Source organism: Pimephales promelas, chromosome 5 (genome assembly GCF_988280905.1).
Source record: "Pimephales promelas chromosome 5, fPimPro1.hap1.1, whole genome shotgun sequence".
NCBI lineage: Eukaryota > Metazoa > Chordata > Actinopteri > Cypriniformes > Leuciscidae > Pimephales > Pimephales promelas.
This window is the reverse complement of record NC_142773.1, coordinates 29190800-29214183: the sequence shown is the minus strand read 5'-3', so window position 1 is coordinate 29214183 and position 23384 is coordinate 29190800. Positions and strand designations below refer to the sequence as shown.

Here is a 23384-nt window from a genome sequence, read left to right as displayed (position 1 = left end):
AAAAAACTAGAAAATAACTGTTTGACCCATGAAAAAAGCTTATTAAAGATTTTAAAATAAAAACAGAAAGTATAAAAATAAAAGCTAATTTAAAATATTAATAAAAACCATAATAGTATATTAATGATACTAAAATGACACTGCCTTGACCACACACCATTTCCAGACCGTAATCATGCAGGGTCCAACAGGGCTAAAGGCACGCTCTAAGAAAAATGTGCTGTTCACTACTCCCATATAGTGTATGATCGCAGGAAAAAAAAAAAAATTGAACATTTGATGGACAGATTTTGTGAGAAAAAAAAATCATAAAAGTGGTTTGTTTGTTTAAAAATCGTATAAATGTATGAGGTGGCAAGGTGGGCCTTTTACCCCACACATGATGTAAAAGGTTTACCAGCTTATGGGGCAAAAGGCACAAAGTATTGATACAAATAGTTAATACTTGTTCGGAACAATCACTTTGGCAAAGTTTACACTATTTTCAATTTGTTTTAATAAATAAAACAATGCATTTTGTTCTATACTGTCATTAACATATTCTTTTTAAAAATACAGAAACAAAGTAGTAAATATAAAGTAAAGATTCCGAAAGCACTGAATGTGATCCCATAATAATTTAATAAAACTTTACAATAGTAACAAATAAATATATTTTATTATATGATATGATTAATATAAATATGATTGTTTCATTATAAATATATTCATAATAGATTATACCATCTGAATCTTACCCCATGTCATGTCAATGGAGGGGCACCTTTTACCCCTAATATCATACTTTTATTATTTTCTTATTGAAAAACTGTTTCTTTATTTACCTTGAACAAATCTGAAAATCATTAACAAGGCCTTTGTCTCAAAATATAGACATCAATTGTATCGATTCTCATTTGCTATATAAATCTTAGATATGCACCTTTTTATTTTATTTAATTCTCATAAGGATTGTTTAGGTGAGATAAAACATGGTCTAGACAGTTTTAGAGTGGCCAGTGTTTTTCTATGGATCAAAATTTACAAATGATTGTTGGGTTGTTGAATTGATTTAGTTGAGTGAATCACTTGCAGAATCCAAAGACATCATCCTGGGTGATGTTTCACTTCATAATCTAGTAGTTTGCACAGAAGATTTGTTGTGGTGATTGGACTGTTAACAAATATTATCCAATAATAAGCAAAAATGTGATATCCTGTGTTGGATCTTTTAACCAATTTGGATCAAAAACCGATTCAGTAAAATCAATCGTCCAACCTTTCAGCACCTCCAATAATAATAACATGTGTACTTTATTAACCCTCTGGGGTCTGAGGTGTTTTCTGGTTCCCTGAGGTGTTCTGACATGCTCTGACATTTTTGCTTTGTTCTGATACTTCTGACATTTTCATGGCTAAAGTCTGATTACACTATATTCAGCACAAACTCTGCTACAGTAATATGTCAGCAGCATGTATGTTGAAGTTTTTAGTTTTGAGATAATGACGTTATCTCAGTTAATGAATGGTTTGTGAAAAATAAAAACATTGTCACTGAAATAAGGTCATGAAACCCATACTAATTATTTATTCACAAGACTTTTGAAAATTGAATCACAATAGCCTTGAATATTTGCTTCAAAACTATGTGAAAATCATCCAATCATCCTGGTCAAGACAATCTCCTGATTATGTCAAGACAAACTCCAAACTGAATATCACAATGCGAAAGAAATTTTGAGCGTGGCATGACTGTTTGTGCCAGACGGGCCAGTCTGAGTATTTCACAATCTGCTCAGTTACTGGGATTTTCACGTACAACCATTTCTAGCGTTTACAAAAAATGGTGTGAAAAGGAAAAAAACATCCAGTATGCGGCAGTCCTGTGGGCGAAAATGCCTTGTTGATGCTAGAGATCAATGCTAGAGGAGAATGGGCCGACTGATTCAAGCTGATAGAAGAGCAACTTTGACTGAAATAACCACTCGTTACAACCGAGGTATGCAGCAAAGCATTTGTGAAGCCACAACATGAACAACCTTGAGGCGGATGGCCAGTCATCTCCACTAAAAATAGGGAAAAGAGGCTACAATTTGCAAGAGCTCACCAAAATTGGACAGTTGAAGCCTGGAAAAATGTTGCCTGGTCTGATGAGTCTCGATTTCTGTTGAGACATTCAGATGGTATAGTCAGAATTTGGCGTAAACAGAATGAGAACATAGATCCATCATGCCTTGTTACCACAGTGCAGGCTTGTAGTGGTGGTGTAATGGTGTGGGGGGTGTTTTTTGGCACATTTTAGGCCCCTTAGTGCCAACTGGGCATCGTTTAAATGCCACGGCCTACCTGAGCATTGTTTCTGTCCATGTCCATCCCTTTATGGACACCATGTACCCATCCTCTGATGGCTACTTCCAGCAGGATAATGCACCATGTCACAAAGCTCGAATCATTTCAAATTGGTTTCTTGAACATGACAATGAGTTCACTGTACTAAAATGGCCCCCACAGACACCAGATCTCAACCTAATAGAGCATCTTTGGGATGTGGTGGAACGGGAGCTTCGTGCCCTGAATGTGCATCCCACAAATCTCTATACACTGCAAGATGCTATCCTATCAATATGGGCCAACATTTCTAAAGAATGCTTTCATCACCTTGTTGAATCAATTCCACGCAGTTCTGAAGGCGAAAGTGGGTCTACCACAGTATTAGTATAGTGTTTCTAATAATCCTTTAGGTGAGTATTTGTAGGGTTATATAAAATATTAACAATAGCCTTGATACAATTAAAAAGGACCACTTCATTAACACTACACTAGAGAAAAATATATGGATTATCATTTGTTACTTCAAACTTTTCTGTACATTACGACGTTATGAAATGAGATTGTTCCACAATTAAGAGCCCTCATACTGTGTGTTAATTGAACTGCAAGTGAAGTGAAATAAAAGGAAGAATCAAAGTGTTTAATGTTGGCAACAGCTCTAACCATGTTCTTCTGAGTAAGGATCCAAAGCTTGGCATCTCTTGAAGAATGACTGTGCCTTAGCCACGTAATAGTCATCCAGATGGTTATAACAGCTTCAAATCCTCTGCCGGTCCAAATGGCCATTTCAAAGCATACCAGAGCTGTAGTCAACACCTTAAACACCTGCTAAACATGCAGATCTGTTACCATGTAGCTTTAGAGAGTGATGAGTTTATTATAAATCTGTTTTATCTGCTGTGCTGCACTCATCTCCCTATGGATAGGTGCATGGAAACAGTTTTTTTTTTCTAGTCAAGATATTAATTTGTCTGGAAATTAGATCTCTGTTGTTTTTGGTTTCTCATTTATTTTAGCGTTTTTTATTATCTTTTTCCTGTGCTGCTCATGAAGAATGAATTATATTTTTTCTTAACAGAGTAAAAGTTCCAAAACAGATGGTGTTTTTTTTTTTTTTGTTTTTTTTTTTACTTTTCACTGTTCCAGTGAGCAAAATGTGCTTTAATGCACATGGGGTTTTGTGAATATTTTGGTATTTTTATTGTTCTTTTTTGCAGTAATTTTTTTTTAGAAAGCTTTTGCTAAGAACAAATGTATAAAAAAGCTTTTGCCTTTTTGGTTGGACCATAATTCCCCTTTAAATTAATAACATCTCTGCAATTCAAACTGAAAATCCATTTGGGGCATCAACGACTGACTGTTGTATAAATGAAATAATTACAAATGACTACCACATTGGATTTTAGAGTTATTAAGTTTCATTTAAAATGTAAGCAAAACAATCTAATGCAATATTAAATTCGGGCATTTATGCCCTTTGACTATTCTCTGAACTGTTTTCTTTTCTTACTTTGGTTTGGCCCAGCTCTTACCCCTTTTCCACCGAAAAAAGAACTGGTTCGGAACTGCATAGTGCTGGTTCAAAGTTGGTTAGGAGTTGGTTCAACTTGCGAACCCATTCAGAACCCGTTTGTTTTTCCACTGACTAGAGCGCCCAGGGAACGACGTCGTTACGTCACTGTGCATGTCGCTAGAAACGCTTTCAAGAACATTGCTTTGGGATTAACTCGTGTACCAAGAAAACTTTAAAAACAATTGAAATTTGTAAGTCTTTTAATCTTTTCGTTTGATATGTAATCTTTTCTGATAAGTTATGTACCCCTGTCTTGTGTCATTTTTCTTTCCATTTATTTGTTCTATATCGTGACTGTTTTCTTCTTTTCTTATGTTTCAAATAAAAAATAAATAAATAAATAAAAACGCTTGCGTGTTTCTGCAGTTTCTCCTGGCTTTGCGATGGTCAGGAAATATGTTTAGAACACATCTAAACCCGCCCCAGCCCCCGACGTAAACATGACGTGCTAAAAGAATGGTTCTAGTCCAGCAAAGAGTTGGTGCCGCTTGGGAATCAGTTTTCCCGGCCGCGAACCGGTTCTTTGGCTGTCGATACACAAAGAACTGGTTCGCGCGCAGGCACCGGCTCCGAACCGGCTCTCGAAATGCTTTGGTGGAAAAGGGGCTTCTGAGATCAGATTGTTTGGGTTGGACTGTTGTACCTACATGCCCTGCTTCCCCATAGGCACCTGACTCCTGTTAATGTAGGTCACCAGGCTTTTCTGTTACTGCTGAGTAATGAGTGGCTAATCAGCCTGGGTACAGCGCTGCGCTAATTACCAACCTGCTGTATAACTCAGGGGCACCTAACACAGCTTGACGGGCAGAATCGCAGCTGATATCCACACAGACACATTGAAGAGTTGGAGATTAGATGGTCAGTCAGACATGCTTCCCTCAGCAGAGATACCAGTCAGCATCTCCACGGTAACACAACATCATTATTCCTGCCGGCCAGGGGCCGAGTACGGATTTAATTAAGGAAGCACAATATGCCACCCCACTGCAGTGGCAAAGGTACGAGTAATTACTCTAATAAGCTCACAGTCTTCCTTAAAAGCCCTTGCACTGTAAAACACCCTCCCATATCTGAGGACCTCAAACTCATCACTTATTCTGAGCATTAACTGATATTTAGCGATATATTTAGCAGCACTAATATGCAATGAATGCCGCATTGTGGTTTTAAAGAGTCTAGCACATGTGAGTACAGCGTGTGTGAGCAGGGGAGAGTCTACATTTAGGGAAGTCTTTGTGGGGTTGCCATAGTAACAGATTTGTGCTGTAATACATTTTAAAGTCTGTAGGTGAGCTGAGTTCATTAAATCAATTGTTTCTTCTCATTATTAGTCGCGTCTCATTTCGAAAGCCGCATCCCCTGGAGGTCGCATTTGGAGGCTTCATACTGTACGTCATCAAGGTGTCATTTAAGAAAATTAACCATTAGATTGCAAAGTAAGAAATACCTTACAGTTTTTACACTTCATTGGGAATAACAGCTAATTTTATTACTGTTACTTTTCTAAAATAAGGCATCCTTGATCCAGCCTTTAAATGCGACCTCTGGAGCCTTCAAAATGAGACTGCCTCATTAGTGACATAGTTTGTCTTTTGTTAGTAATTAATTTAATCAATATTTATTTTGTGACTAAATTTACATTTATTATTTTCATTTTTTACTCTCACTAAAATGGTATCAAATTTCAGGCAACTAAAAAATAACATTTTAGTTGAGTGGAAACTTAAAATAGTCAAACACAGTTGGGTTTTAATGTTTTATGGGGACATTCCATAGACATATTTATTTTTGTACTGAATAAAATGTATAGTATTTCCCCTAAACCTACCCATCACAGAAAACAAAATAATAATAAAAAAAAAACATCAATTAGAATGCTCATAGCTCCTCTGGAAGCTTCCTCACTCCTCCTTCCTCACCTCCTAGTGGGCAATTAGAGAATTGAGATGTCCTTCAAGATGGCTAACTTTGATCGGTTTCTGGGTCACAGGCTGGAGGATGAAGGAGCGAGGAAACGAGAAAGCATCAATTTGAGTATTGAGAAGCACCCCAAGAATTCAGATGGCACGCAGGAGCTTGCTAGTAGGCTACGTTGAGTTTTGATTCATTTTTGGGACGCACTCCTCTAAATTCACAAAAAGGAAACTGGGACTGTTTTCTTTATTTTATAAATGCACAATGTTTTGTTTTTATTGTCAGTGTACACAATTTTTTTTTTTTTTAAATGTATACTTGTTATGTCATGATGCACATTGTTTGTCTCATTTTCATCAATGATGTTTTCTTCGTGAGATTACCACTGCTGTTTTGTCAATCCTAAATGTCAGACTGTGTAATTTATTTGCATCAACTTCAGATTCATATCTGCTCAAGCTCTACAAAAGTGCTCTGAGATTCCACCCTAAGCCCACTGGAAAGCCCAGACAAGGATTGAAGGATTTTGCAGATTTGTAATACTGTTCTGGCATTATGAGCGCACATAAATATTTCATCTTGTGGAATTTCCTCAATCCCGCATTTTGATGGTTTTATCTGTTTATTGACGAAGAAAAGCTTTGAATGCCAATGTTACATCTGCATGTGCAAAGGAGGTTTGTTTGCTTTAGCACACTGTCACAATCCTTCGAACCAAATAAAGCCCTGATTATATGCCAGGGGGCAGTGCTTTGACCTTTAACTTTGTTTATTATTCATTCAAATAAGCGAGTGCTTCATGTCTATATTTATAGAGTGTGTTCTTTACATTAAGTAGGCCATTGCTTATTTTATAGTCCAGAACACTAAATAACTTGCATGTACGTTAGTCATCATCAGATACAATTCTGTATCTTTGTGAAGCATGAAAATAGACAGTCTTAGATGCCTTGGGGAGCTGCCACTGCAGCAGAAAGTAGTACGTGAGGCACAGCGCTGCAATGGGAATGGCTGACGTAATTAACAACCGCACAGCGACCGCACAGTGATCAGTTGAGATGACCGCAACAGTGAGGCGGAAACTTATCGGCTTATTCCGCAACGATGACATCATGCGTAGCCAGTTCCCCAAAGCCAGGTCCCCCCCTCCCCTTAGCACTTCTGAAGTTTAGACATTCTGTTCTCCAGTAGTATAGGGAGATGCCCTGGGGCGTTTTGGAACGCACCTCGTGACGCTTTGTGAGGAGTTGTTGTGTTCACTTATTATGTATGTGTGAAGCCATGCAGATGGAGGGTGGGAAAACTATGCCAATGTCAGAGCTTCCACTAATTCCCATACTGCTGATGCGGATGCAAGGTGTCTGCCTGTCAGCAAAGTGTCAGCGTGAGCCTCTGGTATGTGTGTGCTGGTCTGCGTGGGTGGCCTTAAGTGAGTTTAGCTGTTTCTCTCCTTGCCCATGTGCTGCACTCGCTCTATGCCTGAGTGATCTGAATGAACCATCCCTTTATCTATTTAAAGAGCCACATCCTTAATGAATGCCCCTGTTCACTGGACATATGCTGAAATCCTGCTTTTGAGCGTTTGATTTTCTCACGGCTTCCCTACGTCCCCCTGATGAACAGACTTTGACGAGCTTGCCATCTAAATGCTCGACTCGGAACTCGACTCGTGATGTTTAACATGCTACACATTTGATTGAAATTTCTCAGTTTCTCAATTTCTCATCTAAAGATGCCACATCTCTTGTTACTTTATTTTTATTTTTTTTTAAATTTTTGCCAGAAATGTCTTATCCTTATTGTCATTCAACCATATGTTTACATGGAGAAACTAAAATTGTGTCACAATATATGGCAATACAAAAATGCTACAATATCGTGGATAGTGACAATATGTACTGTGTGTAGTTCATCCAAAATATAATTTCTGTGTGAGGAAAATCAAATCGTCAGTACTACATTAAACTGCTGTAATGTTGAATATAATGCATATTAATTCAATGGGGGACTATTTGTGGGCCCTGATAATGCCAAATATCTGATCTTACCAGTAAAAAGTGGCTTAAATTATTTTAAATATATTTAGAGATTCCTTTTTATTATTTTTATGGTCTACATAATTCAGTGCAAAATAATTTATTATGAATAAGCAGATAATAAATAAAATACTAATAAATATACTAAAGTACACAAAAATAAAGTAATATAAATAGTTACAATACAAAAAAAGTACAATTCACGTTTTGTGATTGAACTGTCTGATGGGAAAGAAGCTGTTTAACAAGCTACTGTTAGTCATTGACAGAGTGCAAGCATATTCGTCGAAAATAATTCTGTATTTTAAGCTTCAGAATCATGTATATTTTTATTCTTGTGTCACCATTGTCTTGTGCATTGGGTTAGAACTATGTCCAAGCCTATTCATTTACACCCACAATGTAATACCAAATTTAGCATTTTAATCAACAGTATATTTTGTTAACCTTTTACCGTATGTCTTGGACAATTGCAATAATATTGTATCTTAAGTTCAGTATGATATGTATCACATTGTGACATGAGGGTATTTATTTACACCCCTAATTATTATGTATAGTATTAAATAAAAATCTGAGTATAATATTAAAATTTTCATCCATTCACAGGATCTCTTCAGAGCACTCTCCAAAGCTGCAGATCCGGAGTCACAGCTACTTGCGGGCGGTGAGTGAAGTTTCCATCAATAGGAGCCTGGACACCCTGGACCCCAAAGCTCTGCTAGCCTCTCCCCAATACCGCTCACGCAACGAGAGCTACATGAGGGCTATGAGCACCATCAGCCAGGTTTGTGCTCACCCCCCAAACACACCGTCATAGCGGGGTGCTGGGGAAGGAAGGTCAAAATCCACCCAGATTTGTCCAACAAGTCCAGTTAAAAACCATTAAATTGACATCTGATTCATCCACCTATGAGATGAATTTGAGCCATCACCATAACAGTGTTCAATCACAGATGTGTGTGTCTAACCAACTAACATGCTCCATGTTACATATAAGTTGGATGGCATTCATCAGGCAGTTACTCATCCATCTTAGGCACACTTAGTCCCCAAGCACTGCTTTGTCATGCTAATTATAACGTGGCAAAGATGACATCACTGCCATTTTGAGCCAGCATTGACTGCTCTCTGATAGAAGATGGAAAAGACTAAATTCACAAGGAATGTTTTGAAATATTAACATTTAAAACGCTTTAGACCTTCCTGTAAAGACTTTGTGGATGGCACAGGACTGTTAACTTGACAGTTAGTAAATATGAATATGGCCCATATAGCTCTCATGGGTGATTGGGACAGAGTTTTGAGCTTTCTACTATGTCCAAAACACCCACCATTCCTACAATCCTCTTTCCACAATTGTACCTTATAACATCTCCGTTTTACCCTGCTTTCATCCACCCTTGGTTTCTGTTAGGATCAACACTAATGAACATTTTGATCCTAGTACTGTCTCACCATATTCCACCCTGTCAGTAAACTCCACTTGAGGATTTCCTCCATGCTTCATGCTTGTGTGGCGTACACCTGTATTTACCCTGTAAAGTTGTCTTTCAAGCCTCACTGTTTCTTTTTTAATTGACTCTTCCTCTTCTTGTCACTGCCTTGTGTGTTTCTCGCCTGCTCTTAATGACTTTTCTGTAGTTTCTGGCTCTGTTTTCCCCTTTCTTTTGATTTTGCACCCCTATATAACCCTGTGGTAAGTGGGACTTGGAGCTCATTTTTCTCTGAGCACTGCCTTCTCTGTTTCTCCTGACTGTTCTTTTCTAATTTTCATTTCTCTCTGTCTGTATCTCTGCTCTTTTCTCCTCCGCATGCCTGCAGGTGAGTGAGGTGGAAGTGAACGGGCAAATCGAGGCAGTGTGTGAGAGTGTGTTCAGTGAAATGGAGTCGCAGGCCATGGACGCCCTGGACCTGCCCATGCCTGGGTGTTTCCGCATGAGGAGTCACAGTTACGTGCGTGCCATCGACCAGGGCTGCTCGCAGGATGACGAGGGACCTTTGCTCCCGGCGTCCCCCCCGAGGACCACTACTACTGTCAGAACCATCCAGAGCAGCACAGGTCAGCGTGCAAGTGCATACTCCATCTGTCTGTCTGTCCATCTATCAATCATACTTAATACATGTTTAAAAACTTTTTATTATCAAAAATGTTCCACAGTTTAGCAAAATCAGACTACATTTTATGACTTTAACGGATTTGACCGATAAGTTTGGGCTCTTGGGGAAGAACAAAAGTGCGTCAGTTTCGCTAGAGAGAATGCGGCTCAATTATCGTGTTACCTCGATTACCATGATTTCATAATCGTTGGAAATTAAAATCGAAATAAAAATAAAATTTGATTAATCGCACAGCCCTAGTATTTTGTACTTTCTTTTTGTTGTTCCGTCTGTCTTTCATTCTATCCATTTATCTCTCTTTGTCTGTGTATCTGTCTGTCATTTTCCTGTCTATTTATGTTTTCCGCTATCTGTCTGTTATTTTCTTTGTCTGTTTTTTTTTTTTTTGTCTTTTTGTTTTTTTTGTCTGTCTTGTCAATTTATCCATCAATCTTTCTGTCGATTCATCTGTTTGTGTGTCTGTCTATATGTCATTCTGGCTGTCTGTTACTCTGTCTGTTGTTCTATCTTATGTACTGTCTGTCGTGTCATTCTATCCATCCATCTGTCTATCGATCTATCTATCTTTAAATTAGCAGCTCGCTTTATCAGTAAATAAAACTCTCTTTCATGTATCGAGGAGGCTGTCAGCGGAAGAATCAATATTCATTTGTTATTTTGTGGGTCAAAACATGGTTATCCTCAGATGCCAAGACAGGATGTGTCTGATTTGCTTTTAATTATCACTATGAGGCAATAACAGCATTGATGGGGAAAAGAATGTTCAATTGAATTTGAATGATTTAATCTTATGTAGATGTGCTATGAAAGTAGGCTCATGTTATTGTACAACATATAAAAAATAGAAAATTGAGTATCTTTATTATGTATACACATGCTCAGGATTGAAGCTGAGATTTGAAATAAGAGAATTTTACAAATAAGATTCTCAAGTGACCAACAGCAATCCAGATGTCATGCTGGATGTGTGAACTCAGTGTGACCTGTGTCTGCTTTTGCTCTGGGGTTTTCTTGAATCTGAAACCCCAGTGATCACTAATCCACCTCTAGCATCCAAACCCAATTTGATTTCATCACAGTTGACATCTTTATAAAAAAGTGCCCACAGTCTCTCAATTTTTTTAAACCTAAAAATCTAAACCTAGCTGTGAAGTCTGTCTGTTTTGAATAATATTTTGCCCTAGTTTTAAAACCATATTTTCACATTCAGTCATGCTTGTTGTTCGCCAGACTGCGTTTCTGCCATTGGATGTCCTAACATTATAGGTTTGCTGTGTAACTGCAAATGTATTGCCAGTAAAAAATAAAATGCCAGTCTATTTTGACAAGGAATGAGTTTTGTTTCTGCAGGGAGAACAATTTGGATCTAGCTGAACTGTATAATACATCATATCATGAACTAGATGAATGATTATCAATGCATGAACCTAACTCACTCCACAATTTTTTTTACTATATCGATGTACATTATGTGGATAGAAATAATCATATGTGACATGCTTTATCTTTTTAAGCCAAAAGTCTTGATTGCGATTATAAGCAAAATTTGAAAAATCAATATCAGAATGAATGAAGCAGATCAGGTACAGAACACTGAAATGTGAAATGAGCATCAATGTATCACTGACACCCTCTGAAACTATTAGACTCACTGGACACTAGTTGCTGAAAATCACAAATTCTTCCTGAAAATGAATAACTTCCGTTTGCTATGTCAATGAAGGTTCCTGTCAGTATGAACTGGGTTTAAGTTTGACAGTGTCTCTGGGGGAATTTGCATTCTAGCAATTTGTTTAGAAAAGCCCTAGTATGTAAGACTTGCCAGTAAAAACATTAAATGAGAGATTATCCACAATGCTGCAAACTTTGACATGTTGCATTTTAATAAATTGTTTGATGTCATAATCACTCACTGGAAGTTGTATTTATATGGTGCTAGATTTATATAGTGTGGTTTTGACAGTGCTGCAATCTCTCTTTGCACTAGTAATGACTGCTGTGTTTCTCCACTTGTGTTCTCCTAATGCCTGGGGCTATTCAGAGAGCCAACATATGGCCACCGGCCTCAGTGCATCTATGAAGAGAAGACAGCTGGCTGAGGAGGAGGAGGAAAGTTAGGAAATATGAAAAGTTTCTTGAAATCTTATGGGATAACATTTAGGGTCTCCTGCTACTGCTCACATCACCTGTGGGCCGGTTTAGTCGAGTGGAAATGTAGGGCTTTGAACAGAATCTTTGAGTCACAAATTCAGTTACTGCCATTGGATCAAGACTGTCAGAATACAGACAATACTGATAGTGTTATTGGGTCTGTTGTTAGCATATAAACAATGTATAAAATATAAATCATTGCCATTACTTTTGGCATCCCTAATTTAAAGCAAGGGAAGCAAACAATGACAAATGGCTGGTTTTATATATTATGGTGGTGTGATATAATACGCTTGTGTCGCTCTTAAGCCAGCTGCTGAAATATGCGTGATGTCTATAATTTGAGATATTGTGTTGTTCTACATGGGATGCACCTGCCAGACAGAGGCAGATGTACAGTAGTTTGAGTTTGGCAGGGCTGTGCAATTGATAGCTTTAAACTTCGCATACTGACAAAGCTCAGCAGGCAGCAGGAGCCTGATGTGATGCCTTGGCTGGGGTGACTCTGGCGAGAGATGTGACAGACATGACCTGACCTTCTATCTGAACCTGACATTGATTTAAGTGTGAGAATTGCTGTGCATTTGAGTGGTGTTTGTTCGGGTAGGGCTATACCAAACCGCCGAAGAACTCGCACTGATGAATGCCGACTGTGTTGTCGCCTCGTGTCTAGGCAAAAAGGCTGCACTTGAAAACACTGAGAGAACTGCAGCCAACTGTCAACTAGCATGAGCGTTCTGTGCTTGCGTGTACATGAGACACCTGTCTATTTATAACTGGAAACGTACTCGGTTACAATGTAACCTCGGTTCTCTCTAGATGAGGGAACGAGTGTTGTGTAAGCTGGGAAAATCCCGTTTCTCGAGAATACTGAAGCCAAAAAATTATCCTGAAATGCATTGCTGCACAGAGCAGACCTAAGCGAGCCAGCTTGCATGCCCATTGTTTTGCCAGAAGGGGCGTGGCTTATGTCTATATAAGCAGCGTCCAGATAGGGTGTTCTTTTGTTTTTCATACTGAAGCGAAACCAGAACGCAGCACAAGCACAGCAGGGTTACGCAACACTCATTCCCTCAACTAGAGAGAACCAAGGTTACGTTAGTCACCAAGTATGTTCTCTTACGAGATTACTCTCATATTGCGTAAGCTAACTTATGCTACGGGAACCCAATGTAAAGTGCCCTGTGTGCTAAGGTCATCCACACCTTGTGCCCCAAGGCCATGTGCCCAGGGTACACATGATAGTAGGTAATGTCTTGGCCAACGAGGTGTGGGCCTAAGAATATAACATAGCCAGGTTTTAATGGAATGGGTGCTTAGCACAGTATAACAGTCAGGATGGACGAAGTCAGTCTGAGCTGCATAATGAAATAATGGTACAGTCTGTCAGTCAGGAATTTTTTTAGACTGAAAACAGCTTAGCCTGTAGGGCAGGAACTTCCCGGTTGTAAAACCTTATAAATGTAGATGGAGAGGCCCAGCCTGCGTTAAAGAGTTAAACCCCACTGGACCAGGCCTATGAAGAGGCCATGCCTGGTAGAATGGGCCCTAACGCCTAAAGGGCATCAAAGACCCTTAGACTAAGTCAACTATCCATCTGGAAAGGCTCTGTTTCGAGGCGACTAGCCCTTTAGTGCGGCTGCCAAACGAAACAAAAAGCTGTTCTGGATGCCTGAAAGCAACCCTGAATGGAGTGGAGAGCACTTTGGGGACATAGCCGTGTCTTGGTCTGAGAATGACTTTTGAGTGGTTAGGGCCAAATGCAAGTAGCGCTCACCAAGAGCGAGAGCCATGAGAAAAGCTTTTTTTAGCGAGAGACACCGCAGATCCACAGACTGCAGTGGTTCGAAGGGGTCGATTTTCATAGCATCTAGGAAAGTGGAAAGTTCCCAGACTCGAACCATAGGTGGTCGTCGAGGGTTTAGCCTCCTAGCCCCTCTAAGGAAGCGGACGATGAGATCGTTCCTCCCCAGTGACTGGCCATTCAAGGGTATTGTTAACGCTGCTATGGCTGCAAGATGCACATTGAGCGTACAGGGGGACCTGCCCTCATCCAGAAGCTCCTGTAGGAAGAGAATCTCCGTAATGCCACAGCGCTGTGGTTCTAGGTTTTTAGTAGCGCACCACCCAGAAAACACTGAGCTCTTTGAAGCATAGAGCTGTCTAGTAGAGGGGCCACCTCTTCCTCGACCGGAGGAACGCAGAGGTAGCCTTTGTCCTTGGCGCTGTCCTCAAAAGAAAGCATTGAAGAGATCACCGACCGCAGCCTGGCAGAAAATGGCATGGAATTCCGGCAGAAAGGGAGCGGGCTTTGTGTGAGGCGTCGAGCATCGCCCAGGCAGGAAACAGTCATCAAGCCTGCTGGTCACGACTTCCTTGGGCGGAGACCAATTGAGGCTGAGGTCCTTCGTAATGAGGCGGAGCAGTTTGACGTCAAAGCTGGCCCGTACGCCTCTCCACGCTTGCAAGGAACGCCTCGGCTCTTTTAGTTGAATGATTTGAAAAAGATATGGGCGCCGGATAGCACAGAAGGAACGCAGCAGTGAAGCAGGGAGAAAATGGCCGGCTTCGGTCTGTGAGGCAGATGACTCGTCTTGCTGATAGGGCTTTTTTGATGGCACCGCGATGTGAAGTGAACACTTCGCTGAAGAGATGAAAAATCAAAGAACACCCTATCTGGACTTGCCCACATCCTCATTGGTGCTTACGTCACGTACAGTACCATGATAGATTTACGTCACGTACAGTACCATGATAGATTTGCGTCACGTACAGTCCCATAATAGATTGCAGCAGTTGCCCCAGTGCAACCAATAGGCGTGCAAGCTGTCTCACCTAGGTCTGCTCTGTGCAGTTATGCGTTTTAAATTAATGTAAAATTAAGGATAATTTGTTTGGCTTCAGTATTCTTGAGAAAGGGATTGGACCCCACTGACTTTTTTTTGTATGAACAATAGAAACACTGAGACATTTTTTTTTTTTTAAATACATTCTTCTTTGTTCCACAATAGAAATTAATGCAGGTTTGGAAAGACATGAGAGTGAGTGAATGATCCTGTACCACTGGACAGTAGATACAGCACTGTGTCCAGTCATCCCTGTCCAGTGCGGGCTCTTCCAGATGTCCTCGCCACGGAGACCCGGCCAGACGAATTATGAGATGGCTAATTGAGGGAGCTGTCAGGGTTGACATTGAGGGGGCACCTACCTTCCCTTCATCCCCTTCAGAACACCACTGTGTGTTCAGACGAACAGAGCAGCACCATCTGCCTGGTACGCAGCAGGCCCTTATCACACGCTGCAACACTGCCTTTGGGGTAGTGTGCAAAGTCTTTGAAGTAGAGTGTAGCGAAGTTTAGGGTTTTTTTTTTTACACGTGATTGTTTATGTTCAAAATGTTCCACTGAAGCTGTTATTTGTGTTTATTTTATCATAATGACATGCAGCTTTTAATAACTTGTTAATGGCTTGGTTTTGCTCTGTTTTCTCTTAGTATAACTGACAAGCTATTAGCGTGCAATACTTCATCCTCACCACAGGGAGCAGACAATGAGTCTGAAAACATAATTCATCTTGTTCTCAGGAACACACTCACACGTTAAACGAGTCACGAATGAACGTGATGGGCAATTTCTTCCATTAATGTCATCCATTTCCCAGCATTACTTTAATAAAAAGGCATTACACTCTTGTGCATGAATGGGCAGCCTTTAATTCCTCTGTCGGGACACAGATTCAGTTAGATGATATAAACTCTTCGCTTTGTATCAGTAAGGTTAAAACAATAAACCTTGGAGCGTGTGTGTGTTTAGACAATAGTGTTTGCTTTTTTTCAGCATTCACAAATCTTAACCCAAGCCTGCGCTGTAGACCACGAGTAGAGGATTTCCGACCCTCAAAAGGCAGAGATTGAGTGAGAGAGATGGTGAAATAAAAGGTAGGAAGTTTAGAGAAGCAGCCAGGGGTTAGATGCTGACAGGTGGGCTGCTGCAACTTGAAGCATTTGTTTGCACAACGTTGTGCCATTTTGCAAGGCTGACTGCACAGAGCACTCCAATGACGCTTTAGCTGTGATGTCCCTCAGGCTGCAACTGCAAAATCCTCCCACTGTCTCTAAACTGTGTTCCTAGCCCAGGCATCAGCTATCATTTAGACTCAGCCAAAGGATGGAGGCTATTTTAGAGCTCTCCTTAGTCTGTGTACGCCAGGAAAATACCACAGCTGCCATCACTGGGACTGATGATCAATGTTCCCCTTAAGCTACTTGAGTGTACAACCTCACAGATCCAGTGTAGACAGAAAAAGCAATTCAAATGTCATAAAGGTGAAAATCACGTTTTTAATGTTTTTTTTATATGTCTGTTAGGTGTTTTTAATATTATTCAAACCATGTGTAAATTCATATGTTAACCCCATTACCGAGTATTTTCACTTTAAAACTGCAGTGATCTAAAGACAGTCTCAAATGCGTCACAGAAGTCACATACTGCTTTGTGTACCAAACACGTCTATGTGGGGTGGGCTTGCGCATATCATTAACTGCAGCGAAGCAAGGAAGTCTCAAGAGAAGCCAGGTTACCCCTGTATATTTTTCTGCTGATATGAAAAATTGGGAACATATATAACAATATAGCGGGTGAATTATGTATATGTTGTATACACAAGGAAGGAACTGTATGCCTCTCTCCACTGACGCTCTAAGTTGAGCATTTGTAAGGATGCTGATTTGGATTTCGCTGATTTAAGAAGGCAGCTGACTCTTAGATAGTGAACGGGAACATGGTTTGTGTAGGACTAGCAACACATTGTTAGCTGTTTCATAATGTAGTCCAGTAAAAGGCTAAACTATTTTACCATTGTAAAAAGCTATACCATTGTGCAGTTAACTATAGTAAAGTTGACCAACCGAGTTGATCACTGAGCTTGTGGGTGGGGAGGCGGGGCTAATTTTCGTATGTATGGATCCACGTATAGTAAATGAAGCAAGGGTGTAGAGTTACGTTCAAGCTATTTTAAGCCATGATGAATTTTTTTTTTTTTTTTTTTTTTTTTATTGGGGAAAAAAAAAAACATTTAAATAATGTAATTTTAAGATACAATTATTGACTAAAGGAGGACTTTAAATCAGAGCTAAATGTATGGGCAGTGTTTAATCTGTAGTCCATCCGCATGTTCATTGATTTTAGAATGGAGCTGGAGCTGTGGGGAAAACTTTGCTGCGGATATATGCAGCGTTGGGTATTTCACAAGATAAGTTCTGAATACTGGAACAGTTCAGTTTATAGCAGCACCAAACAAGTGTTTGCAAATTTTATTTATTAATTTGAGAATAAGTAATTAATTTCAATTAAATTTGACTTTACATTTCACAATTACAAAAAATGTCAACATTTAAAGTTACTTTAAATGTTGACATTTTTCTTTGTGACTTTATATTTCAGTTTAATTTAACCTTTAAAATGTGACTATTATTTCTCATTATTTCTTGTAACTTTTGACTGTATTGCACTGACAGTTTATTTTTTTTAAATTGGATGTGAAAATACAGGCCATGTATGTATGTATATATATATATATATATATATATATATATATATATTAATAATTTAATAATTATTCCCTGTCAGCATTTTTAAAAAATAATTCCATCCACCGCCGGCATTTTTGATCATTTTCAATAAATACATTGATAAATGCGTTCTTTTTTTGATCAACACTTTTTGATGTAAGTAAAAAAAAAATTATTTTTTGTCTACACACAGATATTCTATTCAGTATATTAGTATATTAGTATATTATTCTATTCAGTTATAGTATTCAGAACAATTAAAACATAAATGGAGTAACTCGAAGTCCATCAATACTCCCAAAGCTTGCACAGTCCTATTAAGCGTCCTGGGTCGGCATTCCAATCTCGACTAAACATGTTTAAAATGACCCTGTCTGTGGTAATACTTTGTTTATAATTATTATTCTGATGCTGTTATCCTGATTATATTATTTTAGTCTATTTACATTCATTTTTTTTTTTTTTTTTTTTTTTTTTTTGCCAAAATGTGATAAATAGTTGATCTTTACCATATATAACGCTGTGAAATGAAGTGAAGTGAAGAAGAGAAGTTCTGAATTGGCCATTTTGTTAAATGAAATTTCTTTGTAAAGACACAGTGGACACTGCAGTATTCAGGGATATTGGCTGTTTCTGATCAGGTGCCAAAGCGTTTCTTTCCAATTTTTCTCAGCAAGAACAAAAATCAGCGAAAGCATTGCTGATGATACAGTATGCCCGTTATTCCAAAACTCCCCTTTCTCTGTTAGTGTTGAGCATGGAATCCAGCAAAGTGTGTGTATGTGTGAGGGGTGAAGTGTGATTGTACATGACGTGCATGTAATACTGGTGCGGGCTGAGCTCGAGGCTGAGATATGGATGGGATAATACTGCTGCTGGAGAAGAAGGCCTGTCATAGTCACTCTTAGTTGATGCCTGACTCATATATATATATATATATATATATATATATATATATATATAATACACACACACACTCTCTCCTAAACACTTTCACAAGTGCAGCAGGGGGATGCGAGCATTTATCAGTGGAAGCTGTGATGACGCTCTGCCACATTATTCCACATTTTCAGACTGGAGAGTTGCTTCTTGGATGGCTTTGTCAGCTGCTTGTTATCTGCCTTGGTTAAGGAAATTATTCTCCATTCTTTTGTCATTACTTAGGAGATACTTTATTTTTTTGCTGACAAAGTTATTGAGTGAGGTTTTAGAATACAAATACCTTAGCATAAGCATATACACACATTCACTGTGAAGGTCATTTTCAGAGCAATGCACAGGACAGAAGTGGACAGTGTCTAATCATATTTTGAAAAGTGCTGTACAAATTCATGTAAACTGAATTGAAGCTGAATAGGTGGGTATTTATTTTATTGTGGTAATTAGTGGGTTAAAAAAACTTGGATGCTTATCTAAATGATAATATTCCATGTAATATTTAAATTATGATTTCATTTTTAAGAATTGAATATATGAAATAATATATTAAATTAGTGGTTGTGAGTTTTTTTTTCCCTTTTCTCTAGCTTGCTGCTTAATCTATTTGATTTTGTTGTTGTGAAAGTATTTGAGTAAATGTAATTAGTTACTGCAAGGTGGAATGGGGATTCTCTACAGAAACATTTTTGGTTTTGCTGGTTGAAAGTCTATATCCTGATAGCCATCACTATGTTAAGAGGTCTACTCTAAATATATATATATATATATATATATATATATATATATATATATATATATATATATATCCTTTGTTGAAGGTGTAGGACAATGCGATGTTCGTTCGATCATTTCACTCGGTCCGAATGAATGATACCATATGTTACCTGTCAGTCAACGTGTGTTTACATAGCACTTCACAGCCTATTCACACAGACATCATACGTCATCAGCGCGTTTCACATACGCTGTGCAGACAGAGCAAGATTGGCAGCCAAACAAGCTTTCTTTCCTTCTGAACTGACAAGTATCTACATTTCAGTTTTGACAGTACAGTTCTGTTTACCCGCTGACTTTGCCCTATGCAGGTAATTCGGTGAGATTCGACTGTTGCCGCTATGTCCTAATTGTGCTTATGAATACAGCTGAAATACAGTGCATTCTTTCCTTTATGTCAACAGGTCAACTTCTGAACTTGAGTCATTTCTCAATCACATACTTATGTATGCAAGCAAGCGCTTCTGTTTCTCCCCTCACTGTGCTGTAATGTTTTCTCATCTGTGAATGACACGATGTAATCCAATAACGTTGTCTCACTTCTGGTCTGCGCCCGTTCATGTGTTTTGGAGGAGGTGTGGCTTTGGATGGGGATTTGCAGGGAGGGTGGGATCATATGCATTCAATGCTAGCAGGCTAAAGTTAGCATTTCACAGATCACCTATTTCACCTTTAAGTATCATTGTGCATTCCATATTTTACTATTTCTGGCATCCAAGTCCTATCTACTTGAATGGGGGAATCCTGAAACCTTAAACTTCTTGCCACACTCAAAATTAAATAACATATTTCAAATAGCCATATCACCCTGTAGCACCCCCCACCCACACACACACACCCTGTAAAAGAGCTTGAGTGCCAAGAAAAGCGCTATATAAATGTAATGAATTATTATTATAAATCAACAATAAAATTTGACATTACCTGTCCCATAAACAGTAGTGTCATGTCCATTTAAAGCGAGGCTGCCCCCTTAGATTTGAGACAAATGGTTTTAAATGCAGCTTCTAAAATACAAAACAATATAGGCTATATGTATTTTTACATTTGATAATTAACCCTTTGAAGCGTGCGAGTGCGATCACACTGGTTGGATAGCGATCTTCTTCAACTCTACTTCAGTTCAGTTCTCGCGCATGCGTCGTGGAAATCTCTTGAACTCTCGTCTCAGGCCTACAAGGAAGAAATTGAGTAGTCTTTATTTTTGTTTGTTTTTTCGCACAAAAAGTATTCTCGTCGCTTGATAAACTTATACTTAAACTTATACTAAAAACTTAAGCTACTGTTGTCACATGGAATATTTTCATCATTGACTTTCATTGACTATGTAGCAGTGATCCACCTCTCAAATTTAATCAAAAATATCTTCATTTGTGTTCCGAAGACGAACGAAGGTCTTACGGGGCATGGGGGTGAGTAATTAATGACGTAATTTTCATTTTTGGGTGAACTAACCCTTTTAACAACATACATCTCCATTATTCATTGTGCATATATCCTGCAGCTTTTAGCTTTTAGTTTTGTCTACACACAGTGTTAATCACAGGATTGCCATCAGTGTAAAATGGCTTTGTGCAATAGAAGTCAACTCACTTAAAAGATTTATACATTGTGTTCAACCTTTTACCCCCAGACTGTGATAATCTGCAGATCATCATCATAATCCTAAATTCTCTTGTGTCCAGCTGGAGATAGTTGCTGCATTCATTACATAAAAACTCTGTCACTGTCACTCTATGGCATGCATGTCATTTTACTATGCTATACACAAGGCAAAATTAAAAAAAAAGCCTCCAGAATTGTGTGAAAGTGGTTATCAGACAAAGTTTCACCCTGGGACCCATAGTTTGGCTGGCACTTGACCTTTCTTCTCATGTGGCTGCTTGTGTACTTTTTTAGCCAGACGGATGTGTTAATTGGCTCTCATGGGGCAAAACGACAGCAAGCGCTCTCTTTTCCCTCTTGAGCTCTCTCTTTTTCCTCTCAGGTCTCATCTGGGAAGAATTAGACCGCATTAAACAATTTGGCAGCTTTAGATATCGGAATGAAACTCAGAGATTCCTGTCCAGGCCGGATTGCTTCTTGGTCTTAAATATCAGTCAGGATTATGCTGATTAGCCGAGCATATACGACTCTGTCCTTGAAAAAGATCCAACATTAGGGGATGTTAAGGGCACTCAATATGCATGCGGATACTTGCGATTATGGATGTAGAGTATAATTTATTACGATGTTTCTGTATGGCTGAAAGACCAAGCGCCTGAGGAAATGGAGGTGGGTTAATTCTGTCAGTTTGTCATCTGAAACAACCCTGTCAGGGTGTTTAAGAACATGAACGTGCAGAGAGCGTCCTGTCATTGTAGGAGAGACGAGACGGCGGGCTCGAATTGATTTTTTTCTGCTGCCGTATATCTTTCACCTTGTCCTCTGAGCTCAGGGTCAGAGAGTGGCAAACACAATACAAATGCTGTCAGTGACAGGAGGTCATGGTTTAAATGCTTTAACACAATTTTATCACCTTTCGCACAGTGATATGCACTAGTTTACACAACCAGATTTCCACATAAGAGAGAACTATGTGTGATATTTTAATGAGAATAGCCATAATCCTACTGAGGCTGAAATTTGTTGGCATTATGTTAACATGATGCATCTCTCATATTTTGTGTCATAATATACTTATTCGGGAAGCTAAAAGTATTACACATTTTTCTGTAAGTGTGTATTTACGCCAACTTACAGCAGTAATTAAGTAAATATGTTAAAACATAATAGGCTGTTGGTATCATTAGGGTTTTATTACTGTTAATTATCGGATATTTGTGTGTGTTCCAACGCCATCACATAGCGTTTTATCAGAAGCATCTGTTCTTCTTCCTTTATAACAGTTCCAGTAAATCCAGAGTTGATTGGCTCTCACATTTTGAGGTTTTTTTCTAACAGGCTCTATATGATGTCTGTGATACATAACCTTGTATGGAATGAAGTCTGTAAGCGCTCAGGCTGGCGGGCCAGAGGAGACGCTGTGACTTGAGCAGTGTCTGTATGTGTGGGTGTGTTTACACTGCGCATCAGCAGGAGTGCTAGCTCAGCCCATCTCTTCTCTTTACATTTACATTTTAGTCATTTAGCTGACACTTTCCATTAGTATAGATGAGGAATGGAGAAATTAGTTTCCTGTGTCTTCCTTAAGGGGGCACTTGATGGCTCAGGTTGGATTGGTATCCGACATGTTGTAAGTCCCTGCAATATCATGATAAAATGTTTAAAACCATGTTTATTTTTTTCTCATTTTTACTGATCATTCATTTAATTATAAATGCCTTTGTTCGGTTCATTACTACCAGGGGAAAATTAAGAGGACGTTGCTGTCTGTGATACTGCAGTGATTATGGACTACTGTATAATTTACACCTGACAATGACAGAGCAACTATTGAATTAAAAATGCTAAGAGATATGTTAAAGATATGTTAAAATCAAGAGGTCAAAGGTTTGGCTTACTTGCATTGCCCCATTAGACTTAACTACACCATTATGCTGCTGAAAAGCATTCTGTCCATTGATGACTATTCAAAAATGATTTTGCCAGCAACATAAAAGTGCAAATATTTCATAAAATGATATACACTGACAAAAGTTTTCAGATGGACTGCATTACACTGATCAAAACTGACATTTAAAGGCATTTATAATAAAAATTCAACAAATTTCTATTTCAAATAAATTGTTTTTGAACCTTCTGTTCGTCAAAGAATCCTAAAAACAATGTATCTCTCTTTATAAAAGATATTAAATATAAATCCATCTTTGTTGAGCATAAGAGACTTCTCTCAAAAACATAAAAAAAACAAACTGACCCTAATGTAGACATTTCTCCCCATATTTTTCTTTTTACGTCACAGCTCAAGCACTAGTCTAGCAGGATAGTCACTAGTGATGAGCTTGGGGCTGAGTTGTTATGATGTCATGTTCTTGTGGCTTCAGAGTCACATATA

General features: G+C 38.7%; 1 protein-coding gene across 6 annotated transcripts in view; it reads left to right on the top strand.

The window, feature by feature from the left end:
- Positions 1-23384, top strand: part of dlgap1a (DLG associated protein 1a) — a 112788-nt gene that overhangs the window by 74845 nt on the left and 14559 nt on the right. For 5 of the 6 annotated variants that reach the window (XR_016168564.1, XM_089131269.1, XM_039678034.2 and 2 more), the window contains 2 exons: positions 8443-8620; positions 9658-9895. Coding sequence is in view for 5 of the 6 variants with exons in the window: in XM_089131269.1 (XP_088987395.1) it covers positions 8443-8620; positions 9658-9895 (416 nt within the window). In the remaining variant the exon portion in view is untranslated. The remainder of the gene's footprint in view (positions 1-8442; positions 8621-9657; positions 9896-23384) is intronic. The other variant, XM_039678035.2, reaches the window with a different exon arrangement.